The 19,908-nt window shown below is 35.4% G+C and overlaps 4 protein-coding genes across 4 annotated transcripts; 3 read left to right on the top strand and 1 right to left on the bottom strand.

Moving 5' to 3' along the window:
• The first annotated feature begins 1,886 nt into the window (after positions 1–1,886).
• LOC116000892 (CDT1-like protein a, chloroplastic) lies at positions 1,887–4,297 on the top strand. The gene is made up of 9 exons (XM_031240754.1): positions 1,887–1,928; positions 2,057–2,169; positions 2,338–2,457; positions 2,569–2,788; positions 3,010–3,615; positions 3,698–3,799; positions 3,873–3,972; positions 4,059–4,149; positions 4,240–4,297. Exons 2-9 carry the CDS (start codon positions 2,069–2,071, stop codon positions 4,295–4,297), a joined length of 1,398 nt encoding a protein of 465 aa, XP_031096614.1. The 5' UTR covers positions 1,887–1,928; positions 2,057–2,068.
• Positions 4,298–4,522: 225 nt separating this feature from the next.
• On the bottom strand, positions 4,523–5,915 carry LOC116001430. The gene is made up of 2 exons (XM_031241309.1): positions 5,331–5,915; positions 4,523–5,054 (listed from the first exon to the last, which is right to left on the bottom strand). Exons 1-2 carry the CDS (start codon positions 5,913–5,915, stop codon positions 4,803–4,805), a joined length of 837 nt encoding a protein of 278 aa, XP_031097169.1. The 3' UTR covers positions 4,523–4,802.
• A 1,885-nt stretch (positions 5,916–7,800) lies between these two features.
• On the top strand, positions 7,801–10,378 carry LOC116001429 (heavy metal-associated isoprenylated plant protein 7-like). Its single transcript, XM_031241308.1, has 5 exons — positions 7,801–7,809; positions 8,981–9,101; positions 9,189–9,364; positions 9,463–9,550; positions 10,083–10,378. The coding sequence occupies exons 1-5, from the start codon at positions 7,801–7,803 to the stop codon at positions 10,376–10,378; spliced, it is 690 nt and encodes a 229-aa protein (XP_031097168.1).
• Positions 10,379–13,544: 3,166 nt separating this feature from the next.
• On the top strand, positions 13,545–16,316 carry LOC116003195. The gene is made up of 4 exons (XM_031243356.1): positions 13,545–14,252; positions 14,947–15,187; positions 15,455–15,572; positions 15,814–16,316. The coding sequence occupies exons 1-4, from the start codon at positions 13,690–13,692 to the stop codon at positions 15,900–15,902; spliced, it is 1,011 nt and encodes a 336-aa protein (XP_031099216.1). The 5' UTR covers positions 13,545–13,689; the 3' UTR covers positions 15,903–16,316.
• Positions 16,317–19,908: the final 3,592 nt, after the last annotated feature.

Below are 19,908 nucleotides of genomic sequence, written 5' to 3'. Positions count from 1 at the left end.
TCTACAGTTAATACATTTTGTACCTACAGTTATTAATTTCAGTACTTGTAAACAAATTGAATGCATATAATATGATAATCACAGACACATAACATAATAACTATAAACACATGCATAAATTGTCAACTGCAGGTACAAAATATGTTAACTCCAGACACATAAGATGTTGGTTAACATATTATGTATATGTAGTTAGCATACTATGTACCTGTAGTTAACAGTTTATGCGTGTGTAGTTATCATTTTATTTGTCTAATTACTATGTGTGCCTTCAATTTGATTACAGGTACGTCAACAATGAGCTGCGGATACAGAATGTGTCAATTGTATGTACAAAATTTGAATGTTGTTTTTAGATTAGGGTCCACAATATAAAGTACGTATACCTGGTCCATGGTATAATTTGTTGTTTGAGCTAATTACAAGCTATGCTAGTTTACCTCCTTGTAGTTCTTTGACTGCTAGGGTAAAACAAAAAGTGAATGTTATTTGGTACACACTCTTAAATAATGATTATGGATATCCTTCCTAATCCAAAAATAAACAATAAAGACAATTAAATTGAACTTAATAGTAACAAATAAAAAACAAACAATTGGAATGAATTTGTGGTCCGGTCAATTCTTCTAGAGCCTCAAGATGCTTCATTTGGGCAAAACATTCAAACCAACAATGGGAGGGATGAGATGTTACAGACTTTCACAACTTAATTTAGTTATTTTAATGGGCTAAGTTACATCACCCATGAGGTATCTAGTTATGCATGTCGTTACCACAAATAAAGTTTGATTACACTCTTAAAAAACACATTAATTCGTGAATTCATTAAAAAAAAATGAAAAATAAAATTGCACACTGTTTACTTGTTTATTACCCGTGTTTGTAAGTTATGATGATGAATTGATTATGTACTATCATATGAAAACCATCCCTTCAAAGCTTGAAAAATTATAAGAAATTGAGAGAAAAGTATAGTAGATTAACCATGATCAGTACCCTCCCAAACTAATGTCATGCAACATCTTAGAAATATAATCGAGGCTCGACTGTATTAATTTATACAAGGTGAATATTCGTAAAATGTGACAAAAAAAAAAGTATTATAAGCTATTTAATTCATCACGTACTGCACTACTGCTCCTTCTAGAGCAGCCAATTCTTCTAGAGCTTCAAGCTGCTTAATAAATTTTGCAAAACGTTCAAACCAACAGTAACAGATGTTACCGATATATATATAATTTTTATTACAAAAAATAATCATTTTGATTGTGGTAGCATATTTATATTTAATCATATTTTGTTCTTAATATTAATGACACTTACTAATTTGGTTTTTTTTTTTTTAATTTCTTTGTTACCTATTTCGTTTATTTTTGTAAAATTTGATGGTCAAAGATCAACTACTATATTTTTGTTATAAAGTCTTACATTCACTTCATTATTGTAGTTGTGTTCCTTTTACTTATTTTTATTTTTATTTTTGAAATACTCATGATTCCTTACAGGGTAGTATGTATACGTTCTACTTATTTTGTAGTCATTATACGGTGGACCATGGTCATAAAACACTGTTATTTCATTAATTAAAGAAACGGCTGCCGTTAAGTCTTAACAGAGCTTCATAAATTAAAGAATATTAGAGTTTATCTCAAAAATACTGCCCCTCACATTTGTTTATACCTTCTCCAACTTTTGTTTATACCTTCTCCAACTAGAATTAGAGTCGCCAACGGTGGTAATCCAACTCAAAACAGAATTTGGCTCGAAACCTTTCCTGGCATGTGGACACGTGGCTGCCACCTCAGATTTCCCGCCAAGTTCCCGCCAAGCTCTAATATAAAATGCCGCGCACTTAGCCTCCTTCTTCAATGTTTGCCCTGAAACCCAGCCTCAAGAAGACAAGAAGATAGAGGCGTTTCTTAACGGAGGTTAGAAAATAAAATTTTATTTCTTTTCTGTTTGTTGATTATCTCTTAATTTTCAGCTTGATTTTGGAGATTGAAGTTATAGTTTGATGATATTTGCATTGTTTAATGAGGGAGTTTTGGTTTTACAGTGAATTTTTGTAATGAAATCCGCTAAGCCGTCATTGCTCAAATCGTTTAAGACGAAGAAGGTGCTGCATTCCCGTTCGAAGCCAAATCCTTCGCCTGCAAAGCTGCCGGAAGAGTAACAACTTTCCCCCTTTTAGTTTTGCTATTTTGGCTGGATAATCTTGTATATTTTTCTGTTTAATCTATAGTTTTAGGGTTTCAAATAATTATTCCAATTTCTAATCCGAAATTGGAGTGTCTGAATTGATTCTATTGAATATTAATGTTAGTGACTATGTTTCAGGTATGAGCTTTTGGGTGAATTCTTCAATAGCTTGGCTAATTCTATCCGGCTGCTACGAAGGAAGGGATCGAACACAACATTTACAAACATTAGTCCCAAAATTGAGTTTTTAACTGACAGGTACACATATCAAATTGAGAGTTGGTTGCATTTGTTTAATCTCTTCAAGATATTACTGTGATTAGGTTATGGCCACTATGCTAATTTATTGGTTTTGGTTTGATTTTGTAGGAGGTTTTCTCATGGTCATCTAGCTCAGTTGAAGTTTATTCTACCTGAAGCCATTGAGGTAACGAAGATCATCGTGCATGATGAGCGCACGAGCTTTATGAAGCCTGATCTTCACATTACGCTAAATGCCAGCGCGGTTGGGGACAATGGAAGTGGGATTTTGGAGTTGGGGAAAGTGTTCCGGGCTCGACTTTTGGATTTCTTCAAATCCCATCCAGAGGTATGCATTTACTTTTATGCAAACTAGTTTTTGTTGTAAGTACTAGTGCATAATGATTTGCTGAAACTTGATGAGAATTCAAGCTTTGTTGATGTAGGATTGTTTATGTTTATTGAGAATTAGCATTTCATGGATAGTGTTTGGTGGAATGAACATTGTTGCAGATTGTTCTTTTTAATGATTTTGGAAGACAATGTTTGTTGACTATGATGTGTGCTTAGGGAGATGACATTCCAGAGGAGGAATTACCATATCCCTTCAATCAATCAAAGCCACCAGTGCCTTCTGGTTCATCCTTTATACCGTGCGGTGAGGCCAGAAATGAAGCTGTGTATGAGATTGATGGCGTCGTCGTCAACCTGTCTAAGCCCCCGGTCTCAACGTCCCACCTCTTTCGTTCTTTTGGACGGAGCTTCTCCCAGCGCAGCACGCTTTGCAGGGTGGAGGACACCAAACAAGAACAAACACTTGCTGTCAATCTTTCCCCCGAGAGGAAACCTTGCACTGATTCGAGTGCTGGATGCTCGCCTAATGCTGTTGCTGTGAAGAAGGATTTGCATCTCTCTAAAGTCGAGGAAGGTTCATTCTTGACTGCTGAAGGAACACCATCTGAACTCGCATCCACCCCACCTCCCAAGAGATGTTATATGACTCGAGAAGACGATAAAGATTCAGCTAAATCTCCACCAAACAAACTAGTTAGGCGCTCTGCCCGGGGCAGGCTGATCTTTGACACTCCAGTGAAGAATGCAGGAGGTAGTGAGACTGAAAGACTTTCATCAGCTCATGATCATATATATGATCTCCCCGAGGATCTCCTGCAATCAGTAAGTACATATCAAGCTCCTCGCTACTTCGTTTCAAACTAATTTTCAACAAAAAAACTAACCATGGTGCTTATATATGCAGATAAGAGAAAAGGAAAGGAAAGCGCTCGAGGAAAAAGATCCCGCCATCTCACAAGCAAAGTGGAGGAAACAAATGCTTGCAGGACTACCAAAACTGTTTGACATGATTTATTTCCTGTTTCAATCAAGCAAAGTGGAGGAAACAAATGCTTGCAGGACTACCAAAACTGTTTGACATGATTTATTTCCTGTTTCAATCAATCAGACGCTCTGTCATCCCCAAGGAGGAACTTATGCACAGGATCATTTCAAGCCCCCTAAGAACTGTTGATACAAGTAAGCCTCGTACCAAATCTCGAGCCAACTGATACTAAAAAAGCCTTTTTTGTTTCCAAGTTAAAACTGTTCTATTATTTCTGCAGGAGAAATCGAAGAGCAACTCAGATTACTGCATGAACTAGCCCCAGAATGGATCTATGAAAAGTCAGCATCAAGAGGCGATCTCTTCATTTGGTAAGTCCTAATAATTTTTTTCTCCTTTTACTATCATTTAGATAATTCCTATAGTCGAAAGTATGGTCACTCATATTCCACGCTTTGCAGTGTTAACAAGATCCCGGGCCCTGAATCAATACGCTCCAGACTTGCAGATGCAAAGTGAAAGTGGGGAGGATGAAGTAACAGTTGTAGATAATCTTGATGGCTTGCTGACTTAAATTTTACTTTTTTATTTCAATATTTATTGTAGTGATGAGCTTATTGTGAAGTTGAATGACATTGACATAGATCAAAGTTAACTTTGTAAGTAATTACTTGCAAGCTTTTGTAATTTTGAAGTTTACCCATTGGGACTGGAGGATGATTAATAAGAGTATCCATTATTCTCTTTATATTCTTTGTCTTTCTCTTTATCTACAACCGAAACCATACAACTATCATGCGAGAATACATCCAGTTAAAGATTTGATCTAAAGCTTGGATTTTGGCGATGACTAACTTAATTGGGCAAACCCACAGCTCATACACGTACAATTCCTTAGAATGAAAGTGATGTATGTGATGGATGAAATGATGATATATATCACAGATGGAACCTAACCGCCATTATATTATATTGTAACTACCTTTAGTCTATGGATCAAACAGTACTAGGATAGTACTAAACACTAATCTGCCTTGTCTGTGTGCAGATGATGATGAGGCTGAGGCTGAGGCTGAGGCTGCTTATTATTGAGCGTTGTTGCAGGCGAGCGCCTGTAGTCTTCTCCCGTCTTGGCAACAATCTCATCTCTCTCCCTAAAGTACCTCTCAAACGCCCTCGGCAAATAGCACGGAATCAAAAACCCGAACAGATTCACACAAAAGTAGAGCAGATTAGCCACCGCCAGCCCCCTCCCGAACCAGTGCCATACAACATCCTGAAACCCACTTAATCATTCACTACATGCAGAGTTATCTGAACTGGTTGGCTCAAACCCAGAAGACTAATAAGTCAAACTTGTTGAGCATAAATATAATATACACATAAATGTGCAGTCTAAAGCTTAAGCTTTTAGTTAAGATGAAGCACATACTTACTTCAATTTGGTATCAGAGTCATGCACACGTGAGGGGGCGTGTTGAGCATGTGATTACCAAATAATGTATATATGTAATTGGATTCATTAAATTGGTATATATGTAAGTGTTATTACCTTGAAATCTGCGGTTGCAGGCAATGATTTGTTAACCCACACATCTTGCATCCAGTCCAGTATCACGAACACCCGGCGAACGGTGTAAAGCAAAGGGACAAACGCTCTCACCGGCGCCGAAAACAGAGACCATCGGCTTATAATATTCTCCGTTAGTATCTGGAAAGACAGCAAGAAGAGGTGAGGCGTTGCTGATCGGACGGCATGCTCGTCGCCCCTCGCGAATCCACCCAACACATAAGCCAGCGGCAAGAACAGCCCAACGGTTGTGCCAAACACCACGTAAACACGGAAAAGCCGGCCCCCCTGAAACAACTCCGGGGGCCCACAACGGGAGTGGGAGGGGAAGGCTAGCCGGGAAATGATGAGGAGATAGGCGGAGGAGAGCGCCGGAAAAGATAGGTCTAGGAGCGGGACTAAGCCGCTCGCGGAGAAGACCATGATGAAGGCTACTAGTTGAAGCTCGATTACGCGGAGAGACCCCATTATGCCTACTGCTGGTTGGTTTTTCAGGTGCTTTTGTTGCTTTCTTAGTGAAGATGGGTTTGGCTCGTCCAGAGCCGCTGCTAGGGTTACTCCTGACATTTTTTTTTCTTGTTTTCTTCTTAATTTCTTTACAGTTCAGCTTATTGAGTGAGTTTTTAGATGGCTTTGGGGAGAAGATGAAGAAGAAGAAGAAGAAAGGTGGACCGAAATTTGAGATTGGAGGCGCTTACACGTGTAGCTGAATTGGCATGTGTGCCACGTGGAGGCGGGATGATTGACCACGTGGCAGGACATTTTGATAGTACCTCGAACATGTCGCCGTCTTCCAAGGGGATTCCGACCTTTTCAATTACTAAAGAAATCATCTTTTGATGATATTAATGAATGAAAACTATCTTATAATTTAGCCCAAAAAGCATTATCATTTTAGCAGGTCCATGTCCGTATTATGGCCCATATTGAAGGCCTATAATAATTCTTATAGTGCGGAAACCAAATTTATAGGAATGGCCAATGGAACACAAAATGTGGAGAGCTACCATATATACAATTCAAGAATCATGTTATATTCCCCTTCTTAATTTATAAAATGATCGATTAGGTAAAGAAAAATCATTTATTTTCATTTAGTTTTAAATAATAACACATTGTACAATATACCCATTGTTATTCATCTTGTAATTAGATTGACCGTTATCTTACCAACCATCCAAATTGTCGAATTAATAAGTAAAAGTAATTTTATTATCATAAAATTTAGAAGGAAAATAAAAAAAATAAAAAAACATATTAGCCAGGCAAATTATACTGTGCACCACGTACCTAAACGACGTCGTTTTGAGCATTGTAAACTAATCGTCCATTTTTTTTGGAAATCATGTTTCCCGTTTCGGCCGGTCTCTGTATTTATGTTAATATTCTGTGTATTCTAGGCAACCGTTCTGTGTATTCTAGACAACCGTTATGTGTATTCATGTTAGTAACACATGTTGTGATTTCATGTTAGTAACACATGTTGTGATGTGTTTGTGCATTCGAATGTTTATGAGGATGAGTTATGTGTATTTTGTGTAAATATTCTGTGTATTCATGTTATTAACACATGTTGTGATGTGTTTGTGCATTCGAATGTTAGGAGGATGAGTTCTGTGTATTTTGTGTTAATATTCTGTGTATTCTGGGCAAACATTCTGTGTATTATAGGCAAACGTTCTGTGTATTTTATATAATGATTATGTGTATTATAGATAATGAATTTCCTGGAGTCATTCGCGTCCGCGTCCACTAACATCTGTGTATTTTGTGTCAATATTCTGTGTATTCTGGGCAAACATTCTGTGTATTCTAGGCAAACGTTCTGTGTATTATTGATAATGATTATGTGTATTATAGATAATGAATTCCCTGAGTCATTCGCATCCGCGTCCACTAACACCGAAACGACGTCGTTTTACGTATGTGGTGCACATTGCTATGTGCACCGTGGTGCAGGGTATAACGATTGATTTTAATGTGTCCACTTTTACTCTGCCTTATATTCAATTTTAAGTAATAAATATTAAATCTGTAACGTTTGTCCTTTCAAGCACAGTCATTGAATCCTCTTAATAAAAAGTTGATAAAGCACATAAATACTAACTACTGCTTTTCCTTAAACCCTTTTCAGTTACCAGTATAGTTTCTGGATTTAGTGATTCCTTAACATTTAGGTACAACTTTCTCAGGTAACTACCATTAATTCTTGATTTTCCATAACTAAATTTGCTGTTTTTCTGTGCAATCAACTTCACAGATCAGATGTCATGCCACTTTTAAATCAATCAGTACAGTGTACCAGATGCAATATAATAGTGCCATTATATTCTTCAGAATTCTTCTTCCTCTCTATATATTCATCCTTTTTGTTATAAGTATACATCTGAGATTCTGAGAGCTTGTTTGGTACTGTCCTCTGCGGCTTCAGCTTTTCAGACTCAACAGAAGAATGGGGAAGGTAAGAAAACTTGCTTCCTTGGCTCTCAACAAACTTTTAAGAACATTTCAAGAACCCAATTCTCGGATTATTGTCACTCTCTTGCAAATTGTGGATGGAATATATATATATATATATATATATATATATATAAAGTCACAGCTCGAGGGTGTGTACGAGATTAATCCCGCCTTGTAATCCTAGTAAGTGGAGGTAAACAACTTAGAATTGCCCCATAGCTGACTGATTCAAATCAAGAATGTCAATAGACCCATATTTGGCTCAATTCAACAAGTGGCTCAAATCAAGCCAATAGACTGTGAGTCTATGATTAATTCAAACCAAAAAGGTCAATAGGTCTATAGCCGACCAATAGGCTGTTTCGACTGGAAATTAAACTTGTAGGCTACGTTTGGCAGAGCTTATTTAGGAGCTTATAGCTTATTTTAAGCTATTAATAAGCTATAAGCTTTATTTGGTAATGTTCTCAAAATAAGCTAATAGATTAAAATAAGAGCTTATTTTGAAACGCTACTTCAAGTAGCTTTTCAAAAATAAGCTAGTAGCTTTTTAACTTTTTTCCATCTTTGTCCTTATTATTTTATATAAATGACATCATTTATCCCTCCCAATTAAAACTCTTTTGGCATTTTTTCTTCAATATGTTTCGTTGTAATTTTAATTTGATATTTGTGTTTGAACAATAGTTTTTGTATGAACTAATTTTATAAATTATAAACATCTTGTTTTACTTTATATATTTTCAAATATATGTTCTTACTTTATATTTTATTAAATTATATTGATTTCATTATTTTATATTTTAATATGTAAACAAACTTATTTAAATTTAAAATTATTTAACTTTTATGAAAATGCCCTTTTTAGTCTTTTTACATTAATCAACTTATCAAAAAGCTAATTTTACCAAACACTTTTAAGCATAACAGCTAGTTTAACAGCTCTTCAGATTTCAGCTTCGAGCTTATAGCTTTTCAGCTTTCAGCTACCATTTCAGCTAGGTTTGCCAAACATAGCCGTAATGTTGTGATTATTAAGTCAATAATCCGAATAATTTGGTTGGGTGGTCTCGGTAGAGTTATTTTTTGATTGCCTATTAGTATCATTGTTAAATTTACTTTTGTTCTTCATAATGTTGCTACATCGATCTTAGTTGATGCATAAATTACAGGGAAACAAAAGTGAAGAAGGGTCAAATGAGCAGAACCCAGGAGGGATAATTATCTTGGGAGTCTACATTCATTGCAAAGGCTGTGCAGAAACTGTCAGAGACTCACTCATTGGTTTTTATGGTGATTTTACTTTGCATGTCAAATTAAATCGTCTTTAACTATTGTTGGTTTTTTCTTTTGATTTGTTTGACTGTGTCTTATATATAGGCGTGGAAGGAATTGAAATTGATGAGAGTAATCACAGAGCAACTGTGAAAGGGAAGAATGCAGACCCAATCATGGTGACAGAGAGGCTAAGGAAGAAGACTGAGAAATATGTGGAGCTCATATTTCCTATTCCAAAGCCCAAGAAAGAACCCAAGAAAGAACCTAAAAAAGAAGAGGTCTAATCTTGTATCTCAATCTCTAATTTTCTAACACTTTTTGGTCTTCAACTTCATTTTAAAAACTGTTTTCTTTAAAAAAATCTTTTTTGGTACAGCCAAAGGTGATTGAGGTTATATTGAAAATATATATGCACTGTGAAGCATGTGCTAAGGAAGTGAAGCACTGTATCCACAAATTGCCAGGTAATAAACTTACCTACCCGAATACTGTTTTGGTGTTGCAAATCATTTTTCATAGACTCAGAGTGAAGTTCCCGTGCCGCCGACAGTACTTCCTGTACGATTATGCGGTCACTCACTATTTAGGAACGCATAGCACCGTAAAATGTTCATAAATGCACGATGAGATGTTGTGAATTGTGGTGCATTTTTGGTACGTGGTGCGTTTTGTAGTGCATTTATGCATATCTGATGGTAAATTCACACTAGCCACACGGGAAGCACGGTTCGCATTTGAACCAATATATAATCTCAATCAAAGTGATCCGACTATTAACTTGGTAACCGCAAAGTTCAAAGTTGGACTCTTAGTAGAAAATGACCTATTGACTTTCTTGGTTTAAACCAGTCGCTTATAAACAACCTAGACTAGCTTACATCCTTGTAGTCTTTTAATTTGCCGATTAAGGTCACAAAGCACATTTACTCGGTGCACACTCACGAATAGTGAAAAAAAGTGAATGAATATGACGAGGTGGTTATGTTGATGTTGTAGGGGTACAAACAGTGGATTCAGACATGGAGAGCAACACAGTAAGAGTGAAGGGCAACATGAGTCCTGAAAGCCTAGTGGAGTTCATCAGCCAAAGGGCAGGGAGGCATGCTCAGGTTCTCAAAGTGAATAAAGTTGTAAGCCAGAAGAAAGATAACAAAGATCATGGAGAAACGCCGCCGGATTCCAACAAAAAGGGTGGCGCCGCCGCCGCCGTTTACAAAGGCTACACTCATGAACTCCTCCATGCCCCCCAACTCTTCAGTGACGAAAATCCCAATGCTTGCTCCATTGTATGATCATGTAATATAATTCTGAAAAAAAGATTATTAATCACTTACTTTGAAGTATAAATCTCGTTTAAAGTGACAAGATAAGAGTAAACGATTGCCTATCTTCTCTAAAGAAAAATGGTTCTTTTTGAGTATATTTTTGTAGAACGTGTTCAATTGGTTAAGAGAATCACCATCAGTGGTGATTGGTGGAGATAATGTCAGATAAATGCCTACATGCCGTGAGAAAGGAGAGGAGAGAGAATGGGTGAGCAGCTTCCGCAAATTAAGCGTTCATTGCAGATTGGTGAGTCCCACTGAGGCAAAGAAACAGGGCGCTCACGCATGGGTGAGCGTCACTTACTGCGCCCAGCGGGCGCGTGCACTTACAAAAACTTATATTTATTCTTTTCCCTTTCCACATTTTCTTTTTCCTAATCACACATACAAAAACTATTTAAAAAGGACTAAATAATTCTACTGTTAAAAATGCTATAAGGTCCCTGTCCAATTGTTTTAATTATTTTTTTGGTTTTATATATAAGCAAAATAATGTACGTGAAATCCAAGAACCAAAGCAACTTATTACAGGCTTTGTAAGACAAACGTGTAACTTTTGACTTTACACCCAATTTTGAGACACATCATTTACATTGTACTCTCACATTTATATATGAGTCATTTTCATTTTTGGTCCTATTGTTATTGGGGTATTGACAATTTTAGTCGACTTTATTAATTTTTGCCACATTACTGCCATTCTTATTTAGTCCTTGCCACTTTTAGTCCACTGTTAAAATTTTTGTCAAATGGTCGTCCAAAACAGGGGTATTTTTGGTCTTTTCATGCTTTGGTCATCTCCTTTACCCTTTGCAGTGGTTTTCCTTACACATTTTCATCTAATGAAGAGGTCCGGCGGAAGCCATGGCTTTGTAATGTGGCTCACATGGCTTCCGCCAAACCTCTTCATTGGATGAAAATTTGTAAGGAAAACCACTGCAAAGGGTAAAGGAGATGACTAAATCATGAAAATACCAAAAATATCTCTGTTTTGGACGACCATTTGACAAAAATTTTAACGATGGACTAAAAATGGCAAGAACTAAATAAGACTGGCCGTAATGTGGCAAAAATTAATAAAGTGGACTAAAATTGGCAATGTCCCAATAATAGTAGGACCAAAAATGAAAATGACTCCATTTTATATATTCTTTATTTAGTTAATGAGATTTTAGTAAAGTTATTTACATTAATAGTATATAAAATTTATGTATTTAAAAATTATATTAAAAGTATTATTAAATATAAACATTTAAATTTAAAAAGAAATATACTATCAAATATTTTTTTTTAAAAATGATTTGACCAATGAATAGTAAACCTATAAATAACATTAGATGGATAAAGCAATTGATCGAGGGAGGTGTAATTTTAGAAACTTTGATGTATATTATTTTAGTGCAAATGAGATATATTCAAGCCTATCTTGTTTGGCAATTAGTTTTTTTTTTTTTTCAATTAGCGGTAGCGGTGAATATCTAAACACTTGAAAGTTGTTAAAGCAACAATTTTAGTGCTAGAGTTTCAATTATATTTAGAAACAATTGTGGTTCCTTCGACGACATTTCAACCAAAATTCTACAAGAATATGGTTTCTTAATCATTATATACAAGTAAAATTGTCTTCACACTATAATTTTATTTCTTCATTTTGGGTTGGATGTTGAGATGAAGAGGGAAAAAATGAAAGAAGAAATTGGAGAAAAGAGTTTTTTCACTTAGCTTTAAGTCTTTGCCATGTGCACGTGTTTGAACAAAAGCATATATGGTCAAATGAAGGCAACTCTATAAATTTGGACTGCCCCCTAACAACTAGGAATTTGAATTATAATATAATGTTTGGTGTGAATATAAATTGAAAAGGAAGTAGGATAAATATCAAATTGTACTTTATAATAATAATTTAATAATATTATTATTTTAATAAATTATAAACTAAAAGTAATTACATATACAATATTATAATAAAATATACTACAATATAATTATAATAATATAATAATATAATACATCATAAATTATTATAGTCAACTATTATTATTATTGGCAAGCAAGGCCCCTAAAAAGGGGAATTAGACTTTCACTATACGAGTTTTAAAAGACAAATTTTTATTAAACCAATGAATAAACAATATAACTATATTCAAAATATTAAGAAAATCATAAGACTCCAATTGATATTTTGATTGAGGAGAAGATCTGTAGTCACTATCTTAAGATGTGTGAGGTGAACCATCTTTTGTGACCATAATTGTCAAAATGATCACAAGGAGTAAATCAGTTTAGATTATGCATAGCTGACCAACTCAAGTCAAAATATCAAATAGACAATTTCACGTAGATGAGAATTTAAAATATTGTGATTATCAAACTAAGTGTAAGATTTATTTGTTAGTAATTGATTCAGGTCAATTGACACTCTATCAATGTATATTGTATACAACCTAATATCATGGTTGCAGTAGGCGCTAGGCGCTAGTCAGGTGGTATACTAGCGCCTAAGCGGTACCTAGGCGGCAACCTATAAAAACAAAAAATAATGCATATATATGCGTGTATGTCATATATATATATATATATATATATATATATATATATATATATATATCATTTACTTCTCTTATTTATATAAATAAATATAATAAAAAATTTAACAAGGCAAACTTGTCTGAATTAACTCGACTAACTCTATCGAGTTGGGCGAGTTAACTCGACCAAGTCGGACGCCAACTCGGCCCAGTCGGCCGAGTTAGGCACTAGGCGACCGCCTAGAGTCTAGAGAACAATTCTCTACGGTCTAGAAGTGCCTAGCGCCTAGGCACGGATTTTTACAACAGTGCCTAATATGTAAAATTGTATATGATGCAAATGGACAAGAAACGAATTGAAAATTTTAACATTTTTGGAAATAATAATGTTGATAGTGACTTGTAAATTTGTAAAGAAATCCGTCCCGCCACAAAGGATAAAAAGAGGGGGCACTTCGAAAGTCACCCAGAACGTTGCGAACAGTAACCAATAACAGAGTGACACGTGTATCCTTACAAGGCGATGCAACGCTCATCAGTTAAATGTACTGATTTGCCCACGTGTCTTCACCCTTCAGCACACTCAAATCTATCCGTTAACCCTAACACCTAACCCCTTCTGTCTTTCTCTCTCTCTCTCTGTAACGGTTCTGTTGTCCATTGAAGGAGAGAAGAGGAAAAAAAAAAGGGGAAAAAAAATTAAAAAAAATTCAAAAGATTAATTGGAGAAATCTGTGGATTTTTCAAGAAATGGGGAAATTAATCTGCGATTCGACGGCGTCGTCGCCGGTGGTTCCATGGAGGGACCCGACGGCAACCCCGTCCAACCTCGATTCCATCGATCTCGTTGACCAGATGTCCGCCACCGCCGCTACGCCGTGGGAGAATGTTTCCGGGCTGGAAGAGCAGCAGAGGAGGAGCCTGGTGAAGCTCCAGGCGAAGGGAGTGCTGTGGAAGCACCCGAAGGATCAGAACTCGTCGGTGGTTTTCCGGCTTAGCCACGGCGGCGAGGTGGAGTCCGACGGCAACTGCCTCTTCACGGCGTCCATTAAGGCCATGGGGCTCGCCACCGCCGCCGCTACCGCCAGAGATCTGAGGCGGCGGACGGTGCTCCGGTTCATGGAGGATTTTGGATCGGCGAGGGATGAGGAGAGAGAAATGATTGAATCGGCGATTAAACACATGTACTCGCCCGATCTAAATGCCGGTTGGGGTATTCATGTGGTCCAAGAGCTCAAGCTATTAGCCAAGAAAGAAGACCGGGATGCTTTAGACTCCGCCATCACTGAGCTCGTTCAGCTCGGAATGCAGCGGTAAATTTCCTTAATTTGCAGATCTGATAAACTCATTTTTATTTTTATTTGTTGAAATCTCTCTGTTTGCTCGGTAGACATGTTGGTAATTGATAGGAAAATGATAGAAAAAAGATGAATTTCTTGACTTATTGCGTTCAGCTGGGAAAGTATATATAAATTTTCAATATATTTGAAGAAAAAATTAAATTTTTATAGGCAAGGCGAGCTTCGATTTGTGAACTAAAAATGATAAAACTTGCATCATTTCCTGCAAATCTTGATTTATGAAAAATGAAAAATTAGGTTCTCTCAGATCAGTGCTTGATTGAAAAATCTGAAAATTCATGTTTTCTATGCCTTTTCGTGTACTATGTTCCTATACTTAGTGCAAAGTTGTTCAAAGGGAAAAGCTCACCAAAATGGTGCTGCCCTGCCTCACTTTAAACCACAAAGCTAAGCATCGCTTTTGTAAACAAAAAAAAGTTACAGGCACACTTAGTGAGTGCCTGTTACAATTTTTTTTAAAAAAAATTGGATTAATCATTATGTTCTTTTTGTGCTTGCTCTTAATTTAAGGAATGATTTACTATTAATAGCAAAATGTTGTTTGTTAAGGTGCTGAATGTTTAGCTTTTGGGTTGTCGCCATAGAATGTGCTAGTTTTATGTAGTTGCTTTGCTTTTGACTTTATTTTCGTGATTGATAATTTTAGAGAATTGGCCGCGGAGTCTATATACAAAGAGAGGTGTATAGCAGTTGATGATGGCCCAAGTTGGGCAAAGTACATGTTGATCTCTGGTTCCCCTGATGATGAATACAATATCATCAATTTGCAATACACTGAGGATGGCTTGTTAACCATAGATGAGAATAGAGATGGTCGTGCTGCTGCTTTTGGTGATGACATTGCCATTGAGTGTCTTGCAACCGAGTTTAAACGGGAGATTTTTGTGGTGAGAAATCAATTTTCCTACAAGTTAATTCAAGATGAAAAACCAAATCGAAATGAGATAAAATTCTGCCTTTTTACTTGTACCATCTGATCACAAAGAGCAATATTGTCGGAGGAAAGCTGAAAACCCTTAAATTGGACAATGATAATAAACTCGTCCCTTGATAGGGTTGTTAGAAGTATATCAACGAAGATAGTTCTCTCGGGTAATTTTCTTTTAGAATTAAGTGATTATAACTAACCTCTTCTTTCATCTGTTTGTCTATAGGTGCAAGCACACGGATCTGATGCAATGGTTGATGAAGACAATTGTGTTTTCTTCCTCCCACACAGTCCAAGAAGCGAAATATGTGAACCTCCTTTCTTTCTTTTCATGAAAGGAACAGGTAATGAAACTTCTTTAATACATCACCAAAGATGTAATTTCTTCAGTTAAGGCTTACATCTTACTTATCTGTTAGTGCTACATTGGTAAACAACAAACTTGAGACTTGAGCTTGAACATCATAACATGTTTGTATAGTAAACACTAAACAATCACCGTCTCATGTGGCTTTCTTGCTTGTTCTTCCACTTGTTATCTGCTCGTGAAATAGTGAACGAAAAGATGATGGTTGTGAATTGCAGGATGGTGCGGAGCAGGTGCAGACCATTACGAGCCGCTCATTGCTCACCCTTTGCCATTTTCCCAGGAGAAGGTTGCGCTGGTACTTTAGATAATTCATTAGTTTTAGAGAGTGCGGAGTTAGAGGTTGAGGTAGAAGACGATGACGAAGACGACGCCAATCAAAATTTTGTTTGGATAGTTAAAAATTTTGCATGCAAAGTTTCTGCTGATTCTTTGGGGCGTGTAGGTCACAGAGGGGATTGCCCATTGTGGCAGTCAATTTTTTGTTGATGGTAATGTGACTACTACTACTACTGTGTGGGAGTTGGACTAATTTTGGCTGGTCTTGCCTGTGCTTTGCTGGGGTAGTGTTATTTTTTTCTTTTTTGCCGGCTTTTGTTGTTATGTAATTTTGAGTCTTTAGTGTTTGTTGGTTGATTGGTACTATTCTTTTTTGCTTCTTGTATCGGAATTCTGGATTGAGTTTTAAATCATAGAAATGACTTCCCTTGTTGCAATGAAATCTTCTCATGCTTTTTTTGCTTTTTTTTTTTTTGGGAAATATGCTTTCTCTACTCAAACTGTGCACCTACCTTATGAGACTATAAGGACATAAACTAGTTTAAGTTGCTCATAACTGATAGACACAAATCAAGTAGGCTAATAAGTCAATTTTAGTGAAAATCGAATTTAGAACATTATAATTATTAAATTAATTGTATGGACTAACATGGATGGTGGGGTAACTATATTGAGGACACAAATGTCGAGTTAAATGACCAAGATTTTTGTGTTTTTTAGACATCGACATCAGCGTATCAGAATGCAATCTAGGCGATAACAACACCTCAAGATTGGTTAAATAAAATCAATAATGTGGTTGTTGAGTTAGATTTAGAAGTGGGAATATGCGAATATGGGAGTAAAGGTGGACCACCTCCAAAATTCTGGTGAATAGTCGTCGTCAAATCCTTGCTGGAGCCCTGCAAATTCTTCGTGTTGTGTGCGGGTTTGAGTTTCGAGTTCTACTACATGGACTCTCATCTTATACCATCTCACTTTTACTTCTGACGTGGCAAGATATTATAGGCTATCTTCATCAGGTCACAAAGAAAGTATCAATATCAAATTTTTGTTTGAGGCTGCGAGAGAGTGCAAGTAGAGAGTAAAATTTGAAAGTTGAAGTAGTATTTTCCTTGAGTTTCTGATACCCCTCTTGCTCCTGTATAGGAACAAAACTCCTTATATTGTACATCTTAAGTTTACATTGCAAGTGGATCCAAGATACATGTTCATTTTTCGTATACTAATACTTTATTTTTTTTACTACTATATATTCATTTTTAATACATTCATTATATATAGGGAGGGGGCTAACCTTGAGTTTAGTAGAAAGAAAACACTTAAGAGATATAATTAAATTCATTTTTAGTGTACTATAATATTTTTTTTCCCAAAGAGATAAATTGACAAGGGAGATGTTTATAGTTATGTTCATCTCACTAGACCCAAAGCATTTCTTTTTCATGAGAAAGTTATGAATACGGAGTATATCTTAAGATCCCCAAGGCTAGACTCTAGAGATTGGACTGGGCCTCATGGTCAGCCCAAAGCCTACATTAATGTTTGAGAATTAAAGCAGATTATAGCATCTATACGAGTTGACAGCGTTGTGTTGATCATGATCGTCAAATGAAATTGTAGTAGGATTAAAATGATACTTTAGTGTTGTTATAACGAAATTAGTATGGACCATATAATAAAACATTGTCAAATGAACCTAAAGTATAATTAAAATTATACTTCAACATTACTATAATTAAACTAGTCTGTGAAAAATGAAATTAAAAAATAGAGCTTATGCAATAATGTATATTGTCAAAAGAAACTGTAGTATAATTAAAATAATACTTTGGTATTGCTATAATGAAATTAATGTATGTAAAAAATGAAACTAAAAAACAGGGTAATATTGTCAAATGAAACTTAAATGTATTAGAATGATACTGACTTCATAGTCCACACAACTAGATGAACCATGATCAACGGTAAAATTTGCCCACATATACCAAACATCTTTCTTTGCCTTGAATACATTAAAAATTTGAATATTCAATGACTAAAAAATAAACATTTAGGGCCAAGACCTTGTGTGGTTTAGTGGCACCCGGTTGCACCCTCATATAGAAGGGGTTGCGTTCGAGCCTCACAAAAGTAATTGTGAACAAATACTGCATTGTAATCGAGTCAGTAAATAAACATTTAGGGTGTGTTACATGGGAATGATAACGAGTTTTGATGAAAGTATTTTGCATGTTTGGTAGTAGGGTGAAATTGGAATAATTATTAATATTGATGTTTAGTTGTGTATAACTCTATAATGAAAATAAATGTTTTATCCAAAGCATCAGTATAAACAAAAAATTAAAACAAAGTTCAAAAATATTAATGGATTACTGAATTATTGTGATTTACTCATCTACTATTTTTTCAGCCCGAAAATGTGGGGGTCTGGGCAAGGGAATTTGGGGGCAAGGAAAAGATGAGATGGGGGGCATGTACACGTGTGACAGGCTCCTTTTGTTCCAAAACTGACGCAGAAATGTTGTGTCTCTCATCTTTTGCTTTAAAGCCAGAAAGAAATAAAAGAAAAGCAGAATTGAATCCCATCCATAACTCCACTTGGACACCTAAATTATGTTGCCTTTTAGCATATATAGTATAGCTATAGTATGGTTGCATATATGCGTGCCACACTGAACCAACTAACAGACTTGTTCATCAATCCTAGCTTGTATGTTCGTTCGTTGTCGCACATTACTACCTTTATAAAGGACGACTGCAATACGACACCGTAAACGACAACACCCTGATGAGATGCGACCTACACACTACTCTCCGTTAACAAAAGATTGTCGGTAAATGTACCCGGACGATGATGTTTTTGTAAATATAGTTAAAAAGTAAAATTATTGTTCTATAATTTTTGTAAATTGGAGCCATTCGGGATAGGTCCAATGCTGCTGAATGAGGTAAATCATGAGTCTTTCGATCAGTCATCAATTTTCATCACTGTCAACACAAAGAATCTTTATCATCTCTAATCAATTTTGTGGGCTTTGGATTTCCAATGATCCCCCATTGTACTCTTAGGTATGCATGGGCACAACGAAGGTAATTTGTACGCAATTTAATTAATTTAATTTGTAAACAATTATGAATTTCTCCTTGATTGTCACATGTTAAATCGTCAATTTCCATAGAGCTTGAGACGTTTGTTCTTTTTCACGTTGGTTTGATGTACCCTAGATTCATGTGATCGATTTGTTTCTTTTTCCTACCTTGTACGAACAAAAACTATTCAATTCACTATATTTTATGTGCTTGGTTTAGTTAACAAACATAATTTAAGTTATTCGAAATTCATTTTTTTTTGGTTATATTTAACTTATTAGTATTAATATATAACATATATATTTTAAAATGTACCATTAAACACAAAAAGAAAAAAAATTAAATTTAAAATTATACTAAAACACTGAAGAAAATAAACTAATAAGAAAAAAAAAAGATTTGATCAATACAAAACAAATATGATAGGTACATTTGAGAAATAAATATTATTTTATTTACAAATATGTAATTATTTGTTCTTATTTACAGTAATCAAAGTTCTTAGGTAGAACTTCCTATTAAAATTAGGGAAAATGGTTAGTCCTAAGTTATGACTAAATGACTAAAATGGTTTTGTCAATGAGTTAAGGGTTGAGTTAGTTACTTTCTCAATCAAGATAGTCAAATAGTTAGTTTAGTAATCATAAAGTTTTAAGTTTGGTTTCTTATGTGAGTTGTCTATTAGCATTCTTGGTTTGAGTTAGTTAGCCATAAGTAGCTTAAATTGGTTTACTGACCTTTTTGTGAAATTACGGTTATTTACCGACTAGGGCTATAAGATGAGTTTCACCGAAAGTACATCAACTACAAACTTTTTCATAAATCAAAGTTAATTATTTTCCTAATAATTTAAAAACTAAAATTGCCATTTTTCTTTAAATTAATTGAATTTTGAAAATATATGATATTTCATCCTTCAACATATATAATTAATTAATTAC

Source organism: Ipomoea triloba, chromosome 13, assembly GCF_003576645.1.
Source record: "Ipomoea triloba cultivar NCNSP0323 chromosome 13, ASM357664v1".
In the NCBI taxonomy this organism is placed as follows: Eukaryota; Viridiplantae; Streptophyta; class Magnoliopsida; order Solanales; family Convolvulaceae; genus Ipomoea; species Ipomoea triloba.
Note: the sequence above shows the minus strand (reverse complement) of the source record. Positions and strands in the feature narration are given on the sequence as shown.